The 21,007-nt window shown below is 44.5% G+C and overlaps 3 protein-coding genes across 7 annotated transcripts in view; 1 reads left to right on the forward strand and 2 right to left on the reverse strand.

The window, feature by feature from the left end:
• Positions 1–3,363, reverse strand: part of ABCC2 (ATP binding cassette subfamily C member 2) — a 32,025-nt gene extending 28,662 nt beyond the window's left edge. Inside the window, exon 1 of the mRNA XM_081911530.1 lies at positions 2,582–3,363. Coding sequence (XP_081767656.1) covers positions 2,582–2,623 — 42 coding nt within the window. The 5' untranslated portion in view covers positions 2,624–3,363. The remainder of the gene's footprint in view (positions 1–2,581) is intronic.
• Positions 3,364–5,095: 1,732 nt separating this feature from the next.
• Positions 5,096–13,403, reverse strand: CUTC (cutC copper transporter). 5 transcript variants are annotated; one of them, XM_081911566.1, is made up of 9 exons: positions 13,334–13,403; positions 11,112–11,183; positions 10,037–10,096; positions 9,201–9,410; positions 7,948–7,983; positions 7,480–7,616; positions 6,681–6,708; positions 5,848–5,953; positions 5,096–5,509 (listed from the first exon to the last, which is right to left on the reverse strand). In XM_081911566.1, the coding sequence occupies exons 2-9, from the start codon at positions 11,179–11,181 to the stop codon at positions 5,398–5,400; spliced, it is 759 nt and encodes a 252-aa protein (XP_081767692.1). In that variant the 5' UTR covers positions 11,182–11,183; positions 13,334–13,403; the 3' UTR covers positions 5,096–5,397. The 5 variants fall into 5 exon arrangements, with proteins under 5 accessions (XP_081767692.1, XP_081767690.1, XP_081767691.1 ...); XM_081911564.1 differs by lacking the exon at positions 13,334–13,403 and adding an exon at positions 13,141–13,327; XM_081911565.1 differs by lacking the exon at positions 13,334–13,403 and adding an exon at positions 13,141–13,325 and having other exon boundaries at positions 7,480–7,613.
• Positions 13,377–19,818, forward strand: COX15 (cytochrome c oxidase assembly homolog COX15). The gene is made up of 9 exons (XM_081911562.1): positions 13,377–13,517; positions 14,702–14,889; positions 15,455–15,577; positions 15,797–15,983; positions 16,272–16,439; positions 17,466–17,547; positions 17,836–17,990; positions 18,457–18,570; positions 19,141–19,818. Exons 1-9 carry the CDS (start codon positions 13,446–13,448, stop codon positions 19,270–19,272), a joined length of 1,221 nt encoding a protein of 406 aa, XP_081767688.1. The 5' UTR covers positions 13,377–13,445; the 3' UTR covers positions 19,273–19,818.
• The last annotated feature ends 1,189 nt before the right edge of the window (positions 19,819–21,007 follow it).

The raw sequence follows: 21,007 nt of genomic DNA on the forward strand, positions 1-21,007 counted from the left end.
CTATAAGGGGTTGCTCTGCTGTGACAATATGGGCAGGGTGGTTGTTGTCATTGTTGGGGGAAGTGCCTGTTTTTGTTTTAAATTAAAACCTCCCACTGAAATCTATGGAAATAAATTCCTTGTACAAGGGGTCAGGACAGTGTACAGTTGCACTGCTACTAGGGGCAAAACCATGATCTGGAGTACAGAATATGTATCCTCTTCCTGTGTCACCCACACAACTCCTCACTGTTTCAGCTGTGCCGCAGACACCCAATTGCCAATGAAACTACATCAGTGGAATATTCTGACTGCGTTAACAGTCATGTGTTATGTCATGTGACTCATCTAGTCCAGTACTGTCTACTTGGACTGGCAGTGGTTCTTCCAGGTTTCAAGCAGGTACCAATGGGCTTTTGATGTTTGCCCTGACAGTTTGAAGTAACTGCTGGAGACGTCACCATTTCAGAAACACAAAATCTCGTTTTATTGGAGGCACCGGGAGAGTCCTGCCTGTTACGTATGAAACAGACTCTTGGCATGAACAGAATCAGGGGAAATCCCAACATCCTTCACTGCAAAGGAAAAGTTAGTGTTGTACTCTACTTGCCAAGAGGACCACTAGTAGCTAAGGACGTAAAGAGACAGCGATTTCCACCCTGTCCTGCCTTTGTTGCAATCATCACTGTTTCCATTCTGCTACAGTTCAGTTACAACCTAAGTTAATTTGTTTTGCTATCTGCTATAGCCGAAACTAACATAGTGAATTATGTAACTGATTTCAATGCATTTTAATGAAAGGGAAACATTAAAAACAAAATTATGCATGTAATATTCATGGACTTAAATAAACAACAGCTGATATCGTTTGTATTTGCATGGTTACTGTTCCTGATCTTGGGTGAACATACAAATTGTGGCAATTTCTGCTCCCATTTCTGTTTCTGGTGGAATGCCCTGAGATCCCTACAAGCAGTAGATGAGACAACAACTCTCAAACAAAGGCAGCTGCACTCTGATCAGCTTAGTCAGCTTCACTCATTAGCTCTTGTTTAGCAATTTAAATCTCCTGGTGCCCAGGACTTCTCCATCAATGACAAGGAAACAGATCTGGGCAATTCACTAGAAAACCAGTACCTGACAGGGTGGTGCGACAATTTAAATTTACTTCACAGGGATGTGGAGTGATCTAGATCACGCAAAGGACTGGAGAATCCTCAAGTCAACAGCTAACCTACATGGTCATAATTATCAAGTACCAAAAGCCCTGGGAGCATACCACTTCAGAATGGAGCAGGAGAGGACTGGAACCAAGTGAAATGTTCTCTGGGAAGCTAACACATCAAGGAGAGACTTAGCCTATGGGCCCTTTGCCTACGATGGACATCTTTGTCAACTCTAGAATTTGTTGTGGGCACCACACACACACACACATACACACACAAAACACAGCACAACCAGAAGATTGTGATTCTTTCAGACTTAATTTCAGCTGAGGGAGAAGTGGAGGAAGAGGCCCACATTCAAAACTCCAGTGACAGATTTCATGAACATGAAAGCGGTTTTTTTACATATGGAATGAAGCATTTGATCTCCCCAGTTGCATTCTGCTGTACTATGTGGCATGCCCAATAATGTAGATCACCTGACTGTGCCCCCATCTTCCATTTCTGTGTGAGATTAAAGAACCCTCCTATTTTCTCTACAGTGAATCATTTGAGTCAGAGTTACAAGTGAAACGGTCATGATTGTATCATACATGGAGTGTTAACATCTCCACTAATGCTTTGGAGCCTTCCTGCCCTCTAAGACACTACAGTGGTACCTCGGGTTACATACGCTTCAGGTTACAGATGCCGCTAACCCAGAAATAGTACCTCGGGTTAAGAACTTTGCTTCAGGATGAGAACAGAAATTGTGCTCTGGCGGCGCAGCAGCAGCAGCAGGCCCCATTAGCTAAAGTTGTGCTTCAGGTTAAGAACAGTTTCAGGTTAAGAATGGACCTCCGGAACAAATTAAGTACTTAATGTGAGGTACCACTGTATTATTATACAGGTGACCCCTCCACTTGCATAGGGGTTATGTTCCAGCCCCTCACATGTATAAGTGAAATTGTGTAACATGGGGAGAACCTGCTAAAAAGCCTCCAAATGCCTGTTTCTCCCGGCTAAAAGTTGTATAAGTCTTTATCTCCCTGACATCTGATGGGAGAGTGCTCCACAGGGGAAGGTGCCACCACTGAGGAGGCCCTCTGCCTGGGAATGGTCTCCTCACAAGCCACAAGGACTGTCCAGCTCTCTCCCATCTTCCAGTGCTCAGTGCACCCACTGGAGCAGTAAGCAACTCAAAGATGATGTATTTGTTCATTGTAAAACCCCAGACTCGCTACGTTCAGACTGCAGGCTTTGCTTTTACTAAGCGTGCACACAGAACTAACACACCACCGCTGTCCCATCTCTCAAAGTAAACAGCCCTAACAGAGGCGTTTAGCCATCCTCCCACAATTCAGGACATTCCACTGCACTCTGGCCTTTAGATTTACAGTGGGACATCCCTGCCAGAAGCTGAGCTACCATCCACTCAGGGAGAAACCGCCACTCACCCAGAAAACTGAGCCACAGTACTGCTCCAAGGCTGCTGCCATGGCAAGGCACCTCTTCCTCCTGCCTTTGTCCGACCAATCTATCAGCCCGAGAGGCTGAGCAGGACGAAAGTCTCACAGGTTCAACCGAGGGGCGTTGGGCACAGCTTCTCAACAACAGATCATTAATCGTTAACTCCTGGTGTGCAGTCAGCCCCATGGATCAAATTCATGAACCTTGGATGGCATAGGCAGAGGAGCTGCCTGGGTATGGCCAGAGACACTGCAGGAGAGGTGGCAGCGTGGATTCTGGTGGGCAGCAACATGTGCTGTCTTGGATGAGATCCCTCAAGCTGACTCACCACTAGTCTAAGACCCCCTTCCCCAGTGGTGATAAAGTTGAATAATGCCTGGGAAGGAAGCGTGGGAAGACAACCATGACCCCTTTTCCACACTAGGGAATTTCCTATGCTACTCTCCACCTTCGCAGATTTCCAGGACTGTCTCGGTCTGATTCTGCCCCATTGTTCTTCTGCATCATGATTTCTGTGGGCAAGGGGCTTCTGAAAGTATGCAGCAGAGTCTTCCCCATTCCAGCAGCTAGGTATCCTCATTGTGTAATCCTACACAGCCAGTCAAACGTCACGGAGTGTTCTAGTGTCCCATCAGATTGGTACCGCACTGGGGGATCCATAGATCTCAACTGGGAAGTACTGAATCACAAAAAGTGGTCTGAGAGTGAGCAAACCAGGTTGGAGGGGGGTGGGGGGCCGGGAACTATGAAAATACTACTCGGGATAAAAGACAAAAACCACCAGCAGTAATACTGACCTCATTTTGTGTCTCCCACCCCCCTTGCCCAAAGTGCTCCTGAAACAAACTGAAAAAAGCCAAGAGAGATTCTGCTGTCTCATTCTTTATACAATCAATAAACCCAGAACCGACTGTGATTCATAGTCCTGACTAAAGGGTCCAATGTCCACGGAACAAGCAATTTAAATCCCTCGTGGTTAATTATTAGATAGTTAATCAAATCTCATCATATTATAAACAGTGTCCCTATCTGTATGGCAGCAGTCTGTTAAAATTCAGGAGCACACAACCTTAGGAAATGGGAAGTGAAGACCACCTTTCCATAATGGACAACTTTCTAACTCCCAATTCTGCCTTAAGCTGAGACACAGGGAAGGGCCAATGTGTGGTTCTACCACAGGGTGAAATAATTCCTTTCCTACAAATTGGTGTTAATGGCAGGCTGTTGCAACGGTGTTCCCCTTTCTCAGGGTACTTTTATTTGTAAAGGTGGAGGGGGGCAGAGTTGAATTTCATAGATCAGACACACAGGTTCTCCTTCTCTAGTCCTGCTGTTGTAAAGTAAGCCAAAGAGCATGGTTTGTCTTGCTTCAGACATGGGCCCAGGCTTAGCTTGAAGCGGCAGGCCCAGAGGAGCAATCACAACCTCTCTTCTTCTGTATGCCAGAGAATTTGTGCCAAGTCATGATTTGGCTTAGCTTTACTTGTGAGTCATTGTGTGAGATCCACAATGGCATTTAGCAGCAGAAACCACATGACTATCTCTTAAACAATCTATGAATCTCTAAACTCCCCTTACCAGAGCCAGATAAAACCTCAAACGTTTTCTGAACTTCTCTGAACTTCTGCTCCTCCTCAAGATACTGATTATTCTGGAAGGTTAACTTACCTGAGGAGCTGCCCTGCTTGTCATGAAGCTATGCAAATGGAGGCAAATGCCATAAGGGCAAGAAAATGAAGCCCTTAGGGCAACCTTTCAGCCTGGCCACTGTAGTCCATGTGTTGATAAACGTGAGGTTGGATTACTGCAATGTGCTCTGTGTGGGGCTTCCCTTGGCCTCGTTCCGCCTGAACCCTTATATCCCAGCTCAGTCACTAAGATCATTTGCAGGAGCGTCGTTGGTCATTCCCCAAATTGGTGGAGATCTGACAATAAGCATCCAAGCCTTTAGCATCATCAGTCCAGCACTGTGGAATGTTCTGCCAATAAGGATTAACAGGTTCATGCAGGAAATCAAGAATACATCTTTCTGTAAAAGCTACCTCATTTCTGATTTTAACTTTTCAATATGGTTTTTGTTGTGTGGTTTTATGTATAATTGTTGCAAACTACTCTGGCATTTTTATGAATAGTGGTATATAATTTTTTTATATAAATTACATAGAAACTTCACCCTCTCTAATGACTTCTGTAGGACAGAATCCAGAACCAGACAACAATGAAATTTTGCTGTCAGGTGTATGGAATTGCAATGGTTGGTCACATTGTGATTGCTCTCTAACCCTCTCAGAGAGATTCCTCCTCCTGCAATTGCAATATTGCTTTACCACTTTCCTCTATGTACTTCAAAGTAGTCGTCTTCCACTCCAATCAAACTGAGGTGGGATGAAGGAAGCCTGCAACACCCAAAATGTGCTCTCCCCCCCCCCCCCCCGGCCCATTTCCTTTGGGAGCAGTTCAAAGTCTTGCCATGGCCTCTACAGGAAGAAAAGCCACAGTGCTACGGAGTGGCTTCAGGGTTTATTTGAGAAGAGACCTTAACAGGGAGAGTGTTGCCCGATGGCGAGTACCCCTTTAATTAAGCCCCTCCCCGTCATTTGCTCCCCACAGACAAAACGGCATTACGACATCTGAGGAAAAAACGCTGTGGAGCAAGTGGGAATAGGAGAAAAACAAGCAGAGGCTTCTTCATTTGATTGACCCATGTCCTTTAAGCGCTGGCAAGGATGCTGTTGAAATGTCTAAGTCTATGGATTGCGCAGGTCACAGGGCTCTGGGTCTTCCTGGCCCACAGTAGCTTGTTCTACAGGATATTCTTTGCAATTGCATTCAGGGTCCTCACTTTAGCCACATCGGCCACCTTGATGGAATATTCAGGTGTGGAGAGGTAGGCCCCCATGGTAGTGTAAGGGTTTCTAAAAGAATACCAACAAGTCTTTGATTACTGTCTGGAACCTGGACCTAGAAGAGCCGGAAAAAGAACCATCCTAAGTCCTACCCACTGGGCCATAATCTGCTGTCATGTTGCCTTTTGGGTGCTACCTTAACCCATTGCATATGCAACTTATGAACTACAGAAACAAGTCCATCCCTAATGCAACAAAACCTTGCTCCCAGCTAAATGCACCTGTCAGGTTCCAGTGCCCCAGATGTTCTTAGTCAAGTTACTACCCCAAATGGTGGAGCTGCATCGGAAGATGGAAGCAAGGCTTGGGCCCCTCAATAAGTCAGGAATAGAAACTTGCTCAGTTACCTGAACTTCATTCCTGAGTCTCTGACTGAGCGCGCTGAGCAGTGAAACTCAGAGGCGCCAGAGCCTTCTAAGATTCTCTGCAGGTTTCTCTCGGTTATGCCTCCCCCTGGTGGAGAGAACCCATCACTCAGTCACAAACATGAAGTTAAGCAGGAATAGACAGAGCTACATTCTGGGTCATCAAATTGATGGGGGAAATCCCTTTGCTCTGAACCAGGGGCTAATCTTTAGGGTCAATGCAGGCTGCACTCGCAGCTCTGAAGCAGGTAGAACTCCTAAATATGCCTCTGGAAGGGAGCAGATACCCATCAGGTATTATCTTACAGTTTAGCTGCTGATTAGCACAAATGGCCCACTGCTTTTGTTTTGCCTGGCAGTTAGTGATCACTCAGGAACACGATAAGGGAACATTAGTTAATGTTCCTTGATGCCTGGAAATCTTTGCCTTCATAATGCCATACCTATAAGACTTTAAGGAAGGGACAGATAGCTAGAAGCAAATTGAATTTGGATTGACAGAGGCAAAGAGTCTACAGCTGCAAGCAGGTAGGAGTTGTGCGTGGGTGTCCACACTATTCCTTTAACCTAATGCAGTTTCAGCAGTTGTGACGTCCATCTATTTCTACTACACTCTGTCTGTTTTTATATCTGCAAATAAATAAATATTATAAAGATTAAATCTTTCATGCACTCTCATCCAAAGAGAATTGCACCCTAAAGCTCTGTTCCTGGACTTCTTGCCACTTGGGCAAGTGGGGCTGCCTAACAACATGCTTGGTTGGTGCTAGAGTTCTGATCTACGCCAACAAGTGGTACTCACTGCAGAGTCTTACCTGGCACTACAACAATCCTGCCCTTAGCCTGAAAAGGAAGAGAAAAGGGGTTTAGTGGTCTTGCTTATTGCACAAAACACACCAAATGGGTAGCACAAATATTCTGTTAAGGAAGATGTAGAATGTATTTATTTGCAATATTTAATTTCATTTTTTTAATGCTGCTTTTCAAAGGGTTTGCTCCAAGTAATACTGTCACATTGAGTTTCTTACATGCTCCTCTAGGAATGTATGCTCCCACACTTGTCTATCATTGTGTATATTTCACCTCTGCAAAGTCAAACAACTGAGGATCTACCAAGTTTCACCCCCATCCTGGGATGGTTGAACTTCAGAAACTATATGCTGTCATATCAGTATCAGCAGGACTGCTTCAACTTCACCCCAGTGTTAGAGACTGGAAGCAACTTTAAAATAACCGAGTGACTCCTTCGTAGACTTTTTTGTCTGTTGTGCATTCTGCTGGACAGGTCTGAGATATGGGTGTGCCATGCGCATATTGTATACTTAAAAGAGAAGATGGGAGCTAATTTATTGCGGTAGCCTAAGGGAATTCACGCAATACTGAAAGAAGCTATTGTATCAGAAGGTGCAAGGCACAGTTTCTGTATATTCAATGGGGAGGCCAGTTTTTATCCTTAATCGTTGAAAAACCCTCACCCATCTGAAGACCATGAAAGACTGCTAGCTGGCATTTCTCTGTCCCCACCACACTCTGTCCAGTTCCTTGGATAGCCCACTCTTAAGTAGGCAAGAAAAGTGTATCAGACTTACAAATTTGGTAGAGATGACACCTCACCTGTTCTGTCAGTCGTTTTATCAAGGGCAGCCCCTCTAGAACAGAGCTGTCACAGCCACTAGTCAGGACCCGTTCAAAGCCCATCGATATTAGCGTTTCCAAGGCTGCCAAAGGGTCATAGACCATGTCAAAAGCTGCTGAGAAAAATGGAGCATGTCAGTCTTTACTGCCAAATCTTCTGGAAAGCAAATCTACTGACATATTCCAGGCTTTAGCCTAGTCCCAAATCCCTGGTAGACAGACCTAATATGTGCAATTCCCAGAGAACATTCTCATAGTCCCCCCCACCAAGGTAAGGCCATTGTGCCTGAGCCTACGTCCTGCAAGTAGGCAGTCCGGCTTTCATTCCCCACTCCAAGCTCTGTAAGAAGAGTCTGCTGGACCTGTCCAATGGCCTATCCAGTCCAGCATCATGTTCTCACAGTGGCCAACCAGATGTCTGTGGGAAACCAGCAAGCAGAAACTCACCTCTGTGGAAGGTGACTGGCAGAGGGCGGGAAGCAGCTGCAAAAAGAACAGATCCCAGATGGTTAGTATACCTTTGCTTAGGGGTTGTCTTTGTGAAGGCAATGCTTCTGCTACTGGCCCTGGAAAGAAAGGAAACTTCTCCAGATGGTTCAACCAAGGTAGCTGTAGTCATCTGACACCATTTCTGCAATATGGATTCATCATCTTTTCTCATTTCCACTGAGACTGCCCACTAGCTAGCTCTTTGTATGGCATTTATTTTCTCATTTTGTGTATCAAACCCCTCACACATTTTGGGCTTATGCACTTATTTTAGAAAGTAATCCAGGTGTAGACTAAAGATGTATCCACTTGTCTCCCTAGGAAGCGTGTGGAATAATCAACCATGGAGTGAATGGATATTGGCTTCTGGTTAAAATAGTTTAGCTGCTGTATTTCAGCTAGCCTCACAGAACATTCCCCACCTTTCCTCCTCCTTGTGCTGTTCTGTGGGGGGAGGACATGTAGGAAGAGGACAGGCTTCACCTAGCAAGACTAATTTTTCTTCAGAAGATATACTGTCCGTTTCAGTTAAATAGAGAAAATAGCTAGTAATTGTTTTCTTTGTATTTTTGAGGGTCCAGAAAAACCATAGTTATCATTCTTTCAATAAAGTTTCCTATTCTTCTGGATAATTCTTCCTTCTGTGCAGAATTTATGGCTACCTATCACTCTCTCCATCAGAGCTGCACAGTGCCCCTTCTTACAAACAAAGGTCACTCATCCCAACCATTACAGCATTTGGCTCCTGCTTTATCTCAATAATTCATTCATTCACGGAATGACCTATGGAATGTCCTCCCTCTAGAGCAGCCTTTGTCAAATTAGCTGGGGCTAATGGGAGTTATAGCCCCAAACATCTGGAGGATACCAGCTTGGTGTAGACTGCTCTAGGAGCACGACTGGTGCTAAAGCGCTGTTGTCATTTTGGCATCATGGTATGTTTTTATAAATTGTGCTGCATTGTTTTTATTCTACTGTAACCCACCCTGGGATCACATGATGAAGGGTGGATTGATTTCTCTTATACTGTAAATGAATGAATGAATGAATAGCTCAATATAGTGAGGCAGGCTCTAGTATCTCGTGGATCTTGCCTCTTGCCTGTAGGAAATATTTCTTAATTTGAACCAAGGAATTATTAGCTGGTGGCGCTGTACGACAATCACTACTCAAGCACCAAATAAGCCCTATGAAAAGTAAAGCCTGCTCACCCAGCAGCGCTGTGCAGAGCTCTGTATCCACACGTCCATCCTCAGTCAAGGCTCCAAACACCAACCCATCAGCCCCATGTTGCTTGGCAAGTCGGATGTCTGCCTTCATCACCTCCACTTCTCGGTCAGAATAGAGGAAATCCCCCCCACGGGGGCGGATCATCACAAATACAGGCACCCTTGTACACTGCTTCACCACTTGCAAAAGGCCTGCAGACAAACAGGTTTAGGACATGGTGTCAGTTATGTAATGGACTGTTCTATGAGATGGACAAGAAGTGAAACCTAGAACATGGTACGGAGGAACGTAGGAGCATAGCAAGATGCCTTATACAAAGGGAGAACACTGAGCCATCTAGCTCAGTTCTGCCTATGTCTGGAGTAGCCAAGAAGATGCCTTCCAGATGTTGGTGAACTACAACGCCAATCAACTGACCACTGACCGTTTAGGCTGAGGCGAGTTGGAGTCCAACAACACCTGGAGAGCCACACGTTCCCCATCCCAGAGCTAGACCATCAGCACTGGGTCTAAGAGAAGCAAGGGAGAAGAGAACAGGGCAGATGTCAAACCCTTTTTGCAGAATTTAGGAGAAGGGGCTGCTGAAGAAATAGGGTGATTAAATAACAGCCTATCTTGCAAAAAGACCAGGAGGTGCTGATGACACAGAAGAACACAAAAAGAGAAGCAGAACAACAGGTATTTTCTTTCTGTTCCAGGAGCAGAGGGCCTAGAGGGCAGAGGTCCAAACATTTCTCCACATTGCTTGGCTGCTCAGTAGTGCTACATCTTGCAGGGAAATGGTGGATTGGATCTTGGCTTGTATGTGCCAACTCACCTATAGTAGGTGTTGTTCCTCCTTCCATGAGGTTGGCACACAGTTCAAGGCGGCCAGCACCTGCAACAGGGTCACACATTAAACCTCTGAATATAAGTGGTTTGCAAGATTTTAACAGAGATCTACATAATGAAGAAACCATGTGGTCCTTGCTATAATCCAACAAGGGATGTTCGCCCAGCTCCATCATTATATGTCTTTAGCTGCCAGGCAAAAACCTTCCTCTATAAGCAGGCCTTTGGCCTTTAACTATCTGCAGCCATTTAGAAGTGTTTTTTTAAGTATTCCCTCCCTCCCCCCTTGGCTTTAATGTATCTATGTTGGGTGTGTTAAGGTATGGGGATGCTGTTTGTTTGTAAGTTGTTGTTGTTTAGTCGTTTAGTCGTGTCCGACTCTTCGTGACCCCATGGACCAGAGAACGCCAGGCACCTCTGTCCTCCACTGCCTCCCGCAGTTTGGTCAAACTCATGCTGGTAACCTCGAAAACACTGTTTGTAAGTAGCAACTAACAAATTTAAGTAATAAATAAAATAAACCAATAGGTAGGAGTGCTGGAAATTTTCGAGCCAAGAGTGAGATTGGTCACCACATACACTTCAACCCCTACTCAGGCAGTAACTAAGAAAGAAAATCAATTAATAGGTGATTTGAGTATCTCAGCCTATGTTTTATAATGCACTGCAGCAAAACAGAGCAGGACAACTTAAGTAGTTAAGGCAGCTGAAGACAAGGCAAGTTGACATTTATTCATTTAAATTTGCAGTTTGCCCTACTCTCAAAGGCTAGAGTAATTGGGTTGCAGGCAATTAAAATATATAAATGCATATCCTGAATCTATGTGTCACTAACCTAGTTCAGAACTTTGGAAGTCTTTACTTACTGAACAGTTTATAACATTTAATATCCTACTTTTCAAGCCTAAAAGGTTTCATAAAACAGTTTCACACTGCTTGGGGAAGTAAGTGTGCCTCTCTTTTCAATACATATAGCACGTGTACCCAGAGGTGTCCTGGCCTAGAAAGACCCCTCAATGATCCTTAAGTATTTTCATATTCCATCTTTTTTATGGGATTACCTCCTCTCTCTGCATTCACAGCAGACTCCACAGAATCAACACATACTTCCATGAGAAAGCCATTGGCCATTCCTAGAAGAGAAACACAACCAGAGGTTATGGGGCAATCAGGCTCTGTCTCAGAGAAAAGGGGCAGACAGTGATTGAGAGAGGCGATTCCTTCCACCTCAAGCTCCAGCGCTTGTTTTGTCTTTTAACTGGCTTCTTTCATCTTGCTCACCCAAGCACATCCAGCTCTCAGAAACAGAAGCTTCATAGATTCCCCATCACCAGTAACCTTACAAAGCCTTAACCTGTCAGCAGCTGCTTTAAAGGGTACACACAATAAGGACAGAAAACTTGTATCACCATGCGAATTTAAAGAAGAAACCAAGCTTGATCTGTATCAGCTCAAAACAGGTACAGAATAAACATGGGAAGTTGAACGCTACTTTTGCTGTAACTCCTGATCCCCTTGCCTTCTTGCTCTCCCTGGATCTTGTTCTCTGTGTTGCATTGTCTGAACAGATCTGTCTGTCTGTCTATGTGTTTATATGTTTGTTTGTTTATTACCAAATAAGTCACTTTTCAGCCTAGTCTCCCAGAGTAGTATACAAAATTAAATAATAAACACAGAATACCAAATAATTAACAAAAAAAAAACCTGTGAAAGTGGCACATACAAAAACCAGAAGACTAAAAACCTGAAAATTCTAAAATATTTTAAAAGACCTGTGCAATTAAAAAATGTTGATCTGGCACCAAAAAAAAAAAAAAAAAAACAGCACTAGGTGAACCTTCCAATAGAGAGAATTATAAAACTCCGCTATCCCAACTCTTCATCAGCTTCATTACTTACAGGTGCACAGGAGAAATTAATACACTGGCAAGTTTATTCAGTAGGTGGTCCTTAATGTAACTGCATCATTAGAAGAGACTTTTGAACCTGATTTCTGCAGATTAGCACAAATCTAAAGTGGAATAAGGGTTTGAAGTGGGGGGCCTCCAATTTGGAGGATTGAAGGATGGGTCACAGCTCAGCGGTAGTGCCTTGTATTCAGAAGGCCACAGGTTCAATTCCCAGTAAGTCCAAGTAGGGCTAGGTTGTTCCGTTTGAAACCCTGGAGAACTGCTGTCAAGTCAGTGCAAACAATACTGAACTAGATGGCTCTATGGTCTGACTCACTTTAAAGCAGCATTCTACATTCTGAATAAAAAGTCTGTGCTGGTGATCCAGATTTTTCCTCCTTTCAGAATACTAAATTGAGCAGGGCTGACTTCCCTTCCACCTTTCTCCAGATATTTCAGAGAATTCAGGTTCTCCAGCAGGAAGATGAAGTTGAGATGCGTGGGAACAGCTGACAGCAAGGCCAGCCTGTAACCTGCTGAGTCTCCCTTAGGCAAATGCAGAACTTACTCTAGAAACTCTAACAACAGATGGAACTTTGGCCAGTAACATAGTGCATTAAATGTGCATTCTGTAGTTGACCTCCTTTGTTATGTTTTGAAATCTTTTAAGGTAATGTTTTAGTTTCATATTAACTCTGTCGCTTTGAAGGTACACTTTATATTTGTTTTTATTCCGTTATATTTTATTCAGGATTGCTTTAATTGATGCTTCAATGTAGCTTGTAAAGCGCTTCAACTCCCCCTTAAAAATATAGAAATTAAATAAATAAATACGCAAACGAGCAAGCAAGCCCAACTGAGTGCAGGCAAGATTGCAGTCCTCAGGCCTATAGCTACAACCTTGCAGACGCTCACCTGAGAATAAGGACCCCTTTTGGACTCAATTGGGTTTTACGTTTTAAACACAAAGGACTGATATGTAAAAATACCAATAAAATCTATCCCACTTGGTTTTGCTGAATGCACATAGCGGCCGTGAGTGTGCACAGGGCACCCCCCCCCCCAGAACAACAGTATTAAAATTTATGGCTCCTCTTGCATCTGTGGGGGGGGGGGGAGGAGGCCTTGAAGCCGCCCGGATTTCCGGCCCCGCCCTCGGGATCCCTGGCGCTTCCTTCCGGCCGTCCCTCCGCCCACTCACCCTCACACCCTTCTGCCAGGCCCTGCTTCCGGTCCCATCTCCTCATTCCGCCTCGGGGCCGCTCCGGAGGCGCGGCGGATGTCGGCAGTTCTGCGCCAAACCACCCCTGAGCCGAGGAGGAAGCCCCGCCCACCCCTGGGGCCTCGGCCCCCGCCCGGCGGCGGCGCACACGCGAGAGGAGGCGCCGTCCTACCTGTCACGTGGCGTCGCAGTCACAGAGTGCGCGGTCGCGGCGTTTCCGGAAATAGCTCGGATTCCTTTCCGTGTCAAGAGCGAGTCGCTTCCGGGCTGCAACTTGAGGAGCGATGCTCTTGCGGGCGGCACTAAGAGGGTCCCGGCTGCTGCTGGCCCCACGAGGAAGGGGGTCCCCCGGCCAGGTACTCCAGGGGCGGCGCTTGGTTTCCATAGCAACGGGGACCGGGTCAAAGATGCCTCTATCGGCCGATGGTTGCAAAACGAAGCGACCCCCCGCGGCTCCTCGTTTCTTAGCATTGCGAGCAGGCTGCGTACCTGCTATCACGCTCGCTAATAGACGCTCCTGGGGGAAATGCCAGGAGTTTCCCCCTTTATGTATCCTTTGCACTGTGGGAGGTGCTAATCAATGCTACCTCATTTCCACGTGTGGAACTCTAATGGGTGGATATTCAAGAAAACTACAGACTCTATTGTCTGCACCTGTCACAACCAGACACGTTAAAGGGAACAGACTGAAAACTTGTTTCTCAAGGAGTTTCGGTGACTGCCAAAATATTTCACTTGTATACCTACAGTAAGCTCTCAACCTATGTGGATTACATTCTGGGAATCATGCCGAAATCATAATTCACAGATAGTCAAAACACATTAGGTTCAATGGCAGTTGGGATTGCCAAAGTCTTTTTCCTTGGACGCTTGGTCTCTTTTTAATTATTTTTTTAATTGCCAAGCGTGTATAGCTAAATGTGCACCAGTTAAATGTGTAAGTTGCAGGCTTTCTCTCTCTTTATATATAACTTTAACAAGAGGTATAATGTTTCATAGGATTTTTTTTTAATGTTCTATACCATGAACTACTCTGGTCCCACCTAGATGAAGAGTAGTGTATACAAATAAAATAAGTTATGAATATAACATCACATTTTATAACATGGACACAGTCCCTGTAAAAACATGAACACTTTCCCCTCCATATGCTTTCAGCGTTTTAATAACATATGAAAACCTGCTAATGGTGGCCAGCCAAATGCTTCTGCATATTCCACAAGCAGGACACATATGAACATATTGAAAATAAAAATAAGTTTTGCTGAGCATCTCAGTGAATTCCTGTTGTCCAGTTTTTCTGTGCTTGCACCGTTGATGATCTGGTCCTTTATCCTTGTCCTTGCATTTTGTAGAATAATGTCTGGCACTGAATACAACCTTTCTGACGTAGTGAACACAGGTGTGAACTCTTTACAGTAAAGAGAGTTCATTCATCTTGAGTAATTCTCCTCTTCCATATCATGAATTGCAAATGTATGTTTAGTGGGGTGGCATAATTATAAACAGCCTCCCTCCTCACTACCTTCTCTGTCCTCAGCAATGTCAACGGTGGTGGCAGCTCCCACAGAGACGGTCACAACACAGCGTAGTGTCAGAAGTTGCTTCCCATCCCAGAGTGGTGGTACCACCTGTCCCCAATGCTGTGACCAACCGGGCTGTAGGGCGCTGGCTTCTAATATGCAGTGGGACTGTGGCCGGAGCTGTGGTGTTGGGTGGAGTCACTAGGTAAGGAAAATTAGCACCTCCTCTTCAAGCCTTTACTATATTTTATTTACCCTTGACACTATGGTTCTCCAACTGTCATAGATTTTATCTTTCTGCAACCAGCAGAGATCTTCCTAGGTGCATTGCTTCCTCTTGGTCATGCCAGTGTGTGGGCCTAAACTAACTTCTGGTATCTCTCTGCCCTTTGAATGCCTGTGTCTACCCTTATTTTATAAATGACTTGTAGACAAACAATGCAGGCCGTAAAAGAAAGGTGGGATTAAAGGGTAACAAACAAATATGTTTTGTACTTACTGTCATAACAACCTTTTGAGGTATGGTAGTTAATTTAGACTATTTCAGAATTTAAAAGGTGTGATTACATATATATTTGCATCAAATTGATGACCGGTATGTTTTGTGTGTAGTCAGACTTTGCATCTGCATTGCCCCCAGTGTCTAAATTTTCCCATTGTGTCTTCATTCTGCTTTTCTAGATAGATGGATACACATGCGCACACCATTATATCCCACACTGATATCACCTTCCCTCAGTGGTATGTCATTGCTGTTCTTTCCTTTTCAGGCTGACAGAGTCTGGGCTTTCAATGGTTGACTGGCATCTCGTGCGGGAGATGAAGCCTCCTCGGACACAGCAGGAGTGGGAAGCAGAATTCCAAAACTACCAGCAATTCCCAGAATTTAAAATGTAGGCATGGGTTGAGCTAAAGTTCCTAGAGACTAAATTTAAATTGGTGGTGGTGGGGGAAGCCTAGTCTACTATCCCAGCAAAAGGGAAATGAGAGAAAAAGAGTATCTTGAATGCTACTTCTTGATAGAACTTGTCAAGGAAAGAGGGGAATGGGCAACTACACCTTACTGCAGGGTTTGTTGTTGTTTTATAAACCTTCTCTCTGAATCTTAACAGCCTGAACCACAACATGACGCTGACAGAGTTCAAATTCATCTGGTACATGGAGTATTCACACCGAATGTGGGGACGGCTTGTTGGACTGGCTTACATCCTTCCAGCAGCTTACTTCTGGAGGAAGGGTTACCTCAACCGGTCCCTGAAGGGTCGTGTCGTTGCCCTCTGTGGATTTGTCTGCTTCCAGGTGGGAAAGATCACTGGGACCTTGAAATTGTTAAATGAATCATTAAATTACTCTGCCCAAGATAACTGAGATAGAACATGAAAGGCATTGATCCTTTGTACGCTCCAGGAACTGATTTATAAGTGATCTTAGGTCTCTGGTGCACAGAAGACCAGCAGAAGCTTCAGATCATGGTGCTTGGAGTGTTGTTAGATCTTAGTTTCTTGGAAGAGAATGTACATGATATTGGCAGGAGTAAAAGTGGTCTTAGTTTCATGCCTCTATGGTACTTTTTCTTTGTTTTGGCAGGGCCTATTGGGCTGGTATATGGTAAAAAGTGGATTAGAGGAAAAGCCAGACTCTCATGATATCCCACGGGTCAGTCAGTACCGTCTAGCCGCACACCTGGGCTCTGCACTTGTTCTTTACTGCTACAGCCTGTGGACTGGACTCTCATTACTGCTGCCGCAGCACAAGGTAAGCAAAAAGTGAGGCAGACCGGGGGCATGTATTGAGTCCCAGTTAGGCCAAGAAAGCCTGTACACCAATTGCACCTTTGGAGGGAGGCACACTGCCACTGTGCAGACCAAACTGCCACTGCATCCTATATGTGCTTAGCCTAGAAGAGGAAAATTTCAAATCTTGGGAAATGTCAAAGAGATAACGTTTCTGGAAACACCACCAAAGCTTACCAATCAAGAACTCTGTTAGCACTGACACTCCCATGCATAGAGGGAGCCAATGAACTTGCAGTGGGAGGCACACCCTCCTGCATCACATGCAAAACTAGCGCCTGTTGCCAATTCTCAGGCAACCCTTCAAATCCCTTTATGGTGATCACAGCCACTGCTTTGGAGCATCACACAAAAAGGGAAGAAAGGAGAGCCCACACAACACTGCACCCTCATAGTTCACTTGGTAGGATGGCCTCTTAAGAGGGTAGTTATTTAAGAAAGCATAGCAGGAGAAATGCAGACTGAGAAGAATTCAGCCTGGGATGAGCTATTCCATTTCTTACAGTGCAGTTTGCCACAACTTCCCCAGTTCTAGCAAGGCCGCATCCCTGCCACAGAAGATATTGCCGTGCACTTTTGTCCTACACATCCAGGCAGTAGATACTTCTGAGGCCTGTGGATCTGGTCTTGGGTATGGTGACTTGATAGTAGGATTAAATCAAGCATGCAGATGCTATCTGACTGCTTCCAAGAACTCCTGGTGATTTCTATAAAATTTGTTAGATTTGGATTCATAGATATAATTGGATGTGAGCCATGTCCATTAAGGGCTGTGCAGCATAACAGCTGAGTGAGAAGAGCAGAAGTCCTTGCCGTAGCCATTGAGAGTGAAATAAATACATTCACCTTCGGTCAGGAGTCTTATTGGAAATGTGTGTATATGCTGAGTCTATGGAACACTAGTTTCCTTTGCACATTGCACATACTCCCTTTAGAATATATAAAAAGGCCATTGCATATTCTTGTGATCCTCCTCCTGTTTTGACAGTTACCAGAAACCCGTCAACTCCTGCGCCTGAGAAGGTTTGCTCATGGAACATCAGGCCTGATCTTTCTCACTGCCCTCTCAGGTAAAAGTCCCTGTCACTTTTGCACCAATCTCTTTCTTTTGAGAAGCAATAGGCAGCATGGTCAGGGATGTGTGTGTCTTGCTTCATTTCCTATTGGAAGGGTCTAGACTTTTTCAATTCCAGGTTACTGAAATGCTTCCTCTTCACGCTGGTCAGACAACATCACTGGGAACCGTTTTGTGGCTTTGAGGGAAGGACCTAAAACTCTCAGCGTGATGGTTTTTAGGTGGCTTGTTCTATTACATTCATACTTCCAAGTGTGACAGACTCTCTTCTCTGGAACTCTAGGGGCATTTGTTGCAGGACTGGATGCTGGTCTTGTATACAATTCATTTCCCAAGATGGGGGAACGCTGGATCCCTGATGATCTCCTTGCCTTTTCCCCAAAGTTGAAGAACATATTTGAGAATCCCACAACCGTGCAGTTTGATCACAGAATTCTGGTACGTTTCTTCCTCTTTATGCTCTTAGATAACACCTCTTTTTAATTGGTTGCTGTTCTTGGGTTTGTGTTCATTCCAGGTGGCAGTGTAACTGGGAGTGTGGGAGTGCAGGCCCCTTAACTCAGAGTAGAGCACTTGTTTGCATGCCTAAAGTACTGGTTTCCATCTCCACTGTCTCTAATTAAAGGGTGCAAGTTACAAAAAGGGGGGGGGTTAGTCTAAACATTAAGGAGAACATTATGATGACATGAGTTGTTTGAAAGAGGAGCAGACTGCCCCAGAAGTGATATGGACTCTTTTTCAGAGGCTGGATGGTCAGGGATGCTGTAGTAGTGAGGTTCCTGCATTGCCTTTGGACTAGATGACCTTTTAAGATCCCTTCCAACTCCACTTCTAAGCCCTTTCTTTGTTGTCATTGCAAAGCTTCTCTGGTTCCCTCACTGGATATTTACTCTTTTCCCTTTAGGGAGTTTCCTCTGTTGCAGCCATTACAGGTCTGTACCTGTTTTCCAGGAAGATTCCTCTCCCACGGAGGACAAGGATGGCAGTTGCTTCCTTACTGGCTGTGGCATACCTCCAGGTATTAACTATGCCCTTTAAAACACCCCTTTAATTGTCACTCAGTAGTGTCCCCTGATGGAATGGCAAGTTTCCCCTTCCTTCCAGGTAGGTGCCTGCCTTCTTGTCACTGATAATGCTATCTTGGTTGCTGGTCTCAGGCAGTTAAAACTGAAATTGATGGGGACCAATTTTTATTTATATATTTATTTGGCTTTGAAGAACAAAGGGAGGAAATAGAGCTGCAGTCGTGCTCTTCTGTGGAAATATTGCACAGTGCTATGGTCACTGCCCTTCTCTGCCTTCTGGGTTTAAACTGAGAAGGCAAAGGGGGAACATCAGTGCAGTTTCATTAGCATTGTATCATGAAGCACTATGACAGCTACCTCATCCTGTAGCAGGTTATTTACAGTGGGAGAGAGACAGAACATATAAAAATCCCCATACCAATTGCTTATGAAGCTTTTGTGTATAATTCTGTGCTATAAGAATACGATGCAGATGTATTTGCACATACCTCTACATTTCAGGTATACTTGTAAGCAAACTTTACTTACATCTGAAACTTCATTTTATTCTTGCTTCTCTGCAGGTTACCCTGGGCATCAGCACACTTCTCCTGTATGTCCCAACTCCTTTAGCAGCCACTCATCAATCAGGTTCCTTGGTATTGCTCAGTGTGGCGTTGTGGCTGATGCATGAACTGAAGCGGATCCCGAAATAACCCTGCTTCCCTATTTAGCCAGCCTCTTTGCTAGTGCTGAAGGTTCACGGTTGCTGTTGCTGCCTTTGCCCCATGTGTTGTATGCTCCTCTTCCTGAAAGCCTTAATTTGAACAGAAGGCGAGGCTGAGCAGCACCTTGACGTCATGAGTTCAACTGCTTTGTTGCAAAACTTGGTGAACATGAATCACCATGCTTTGCTTAAGGTGTGATGTTGACAAGGTGGGCTCTGGCAAGAATGATGGTCATTTGAAGTGTGTCTCGCTTCCTGCTGAGCTGTCTGTATGAGGCTACAGCCATGAGCCTTTTACATTCTGTGTAGGCGTGATATAGACAACGGATTATGGGTGAGTGGGCCTAGAAATTTGGATGAACAGCAAATGAAGGCATTTCAAAACTGTATTATAAGGGTGATGGGTGGCATAGTTTGTGGATTTTCTTTAGCAGAATGGGGTTTTTTGCATTAGAATATTGAAATGTGCACTGTAATTTAACCATGCAGAAGACCCACAGTCCTTTCCTTATTTAATAAAAAAGTTTCTCAATAAGTATTTTAAAATTGACTGTTCTTACAATGTCCCTATGCAATGTACCTTTATAAGAAGCTGCTGCAGCAAACCAAAGGCCCCATCAAGTCCATCATCTTGTTCTCAGTGGCCAACCGGATGCCTGTGGCAGCTTTCAAGCAGGCACATGAGTGGGTTGATTTGGAACACGTTTCATTAACATCAATATCCACAAAGGATTTTTTCTGGGGAGGGGAGGGGGAGAGTAAATGTTGCAAATGAGTAAATAAACATAACTAGCAGCAGAGAACATATCTAACAATTCTGATGGATCAGGTGACTTCCTAGACTTGGGTAGAACCCTGAGAAACTTGTATTACATATTTATCCCTTTCCTTCTCAGTGGGTTGACCTGCTACAATGGGTAGATGGCTTTTCACTCATTGCTGAAGCCCTTAATTCTTTCCCAAACTCAACTTCACAGTCTCCCACTTTGCTTCATTTCCCTAAAAAGCCCTATCATGTGCCCTACAATTCAGAGTTGTACTACACTACTGCAGTTCCCTACCGCTGCCTCTCGGCAAAATGAGCCTAACATGAAATCAGCCCCAGCCCAGCCTGCTTCAATATTGGTATAATTATGGCAGGTTGGCAGCAGAGTATCTTTTAAAGTGTTTGCAGATGCGGGGGGGGGGGGGACATTTTTTGCTATGAAATGTGACTTTGAAAGATGATGGACTACTTACTGTCTTTGCTGCTACATTTTTCTTTTATACATTACTTGCCAGTATTGGATACCTGACTTGTTTTCAGTGGGGTAGCATTCACTTCACCAGCAGTGAGGACCGGCATAAAAGGCTTTAAACCAAACCCAAGAGCGGAGACACAGGTGTTTCACTCAAGTATTAAATTGGCTAGATCTAGTTTCCTTAATGTCATCCATTGCTTCATTCATTAGCTAGAAACCAATGAATGCGCTTAGTGAGAGCCCGGATACTGAGAGGGGATGGGTGTCAGAAGGAGAAGGAACTGATACTGGTTTCTATGTATTAGTTATGTTGCAGTAATGCAACATTTTTATACATAACATCATATTCGTAAAATTTTCTTATCAGCTTGTTTTCTGTACACCACTTAGAGGAATTTTTTGTATATTTTAAGTGTTATAGAAATCGCCTAAAATGGATAGAAACCCTGAAAGGTTGGAGGGGTAAGTCTTCTCACAAAATAA

Source organism: Podarcis melisellensis, assembly GCF_964234715.1.
Source record: "Podarcis melisellensis genome assembly, chromosome: 5".
Taxonomy (NCBI): Eukaryota; Metazoa; Chordata; class Lepidosauria; order Squamata; family Lacertidae; genus Podarcis; species Podarcis melisellensis.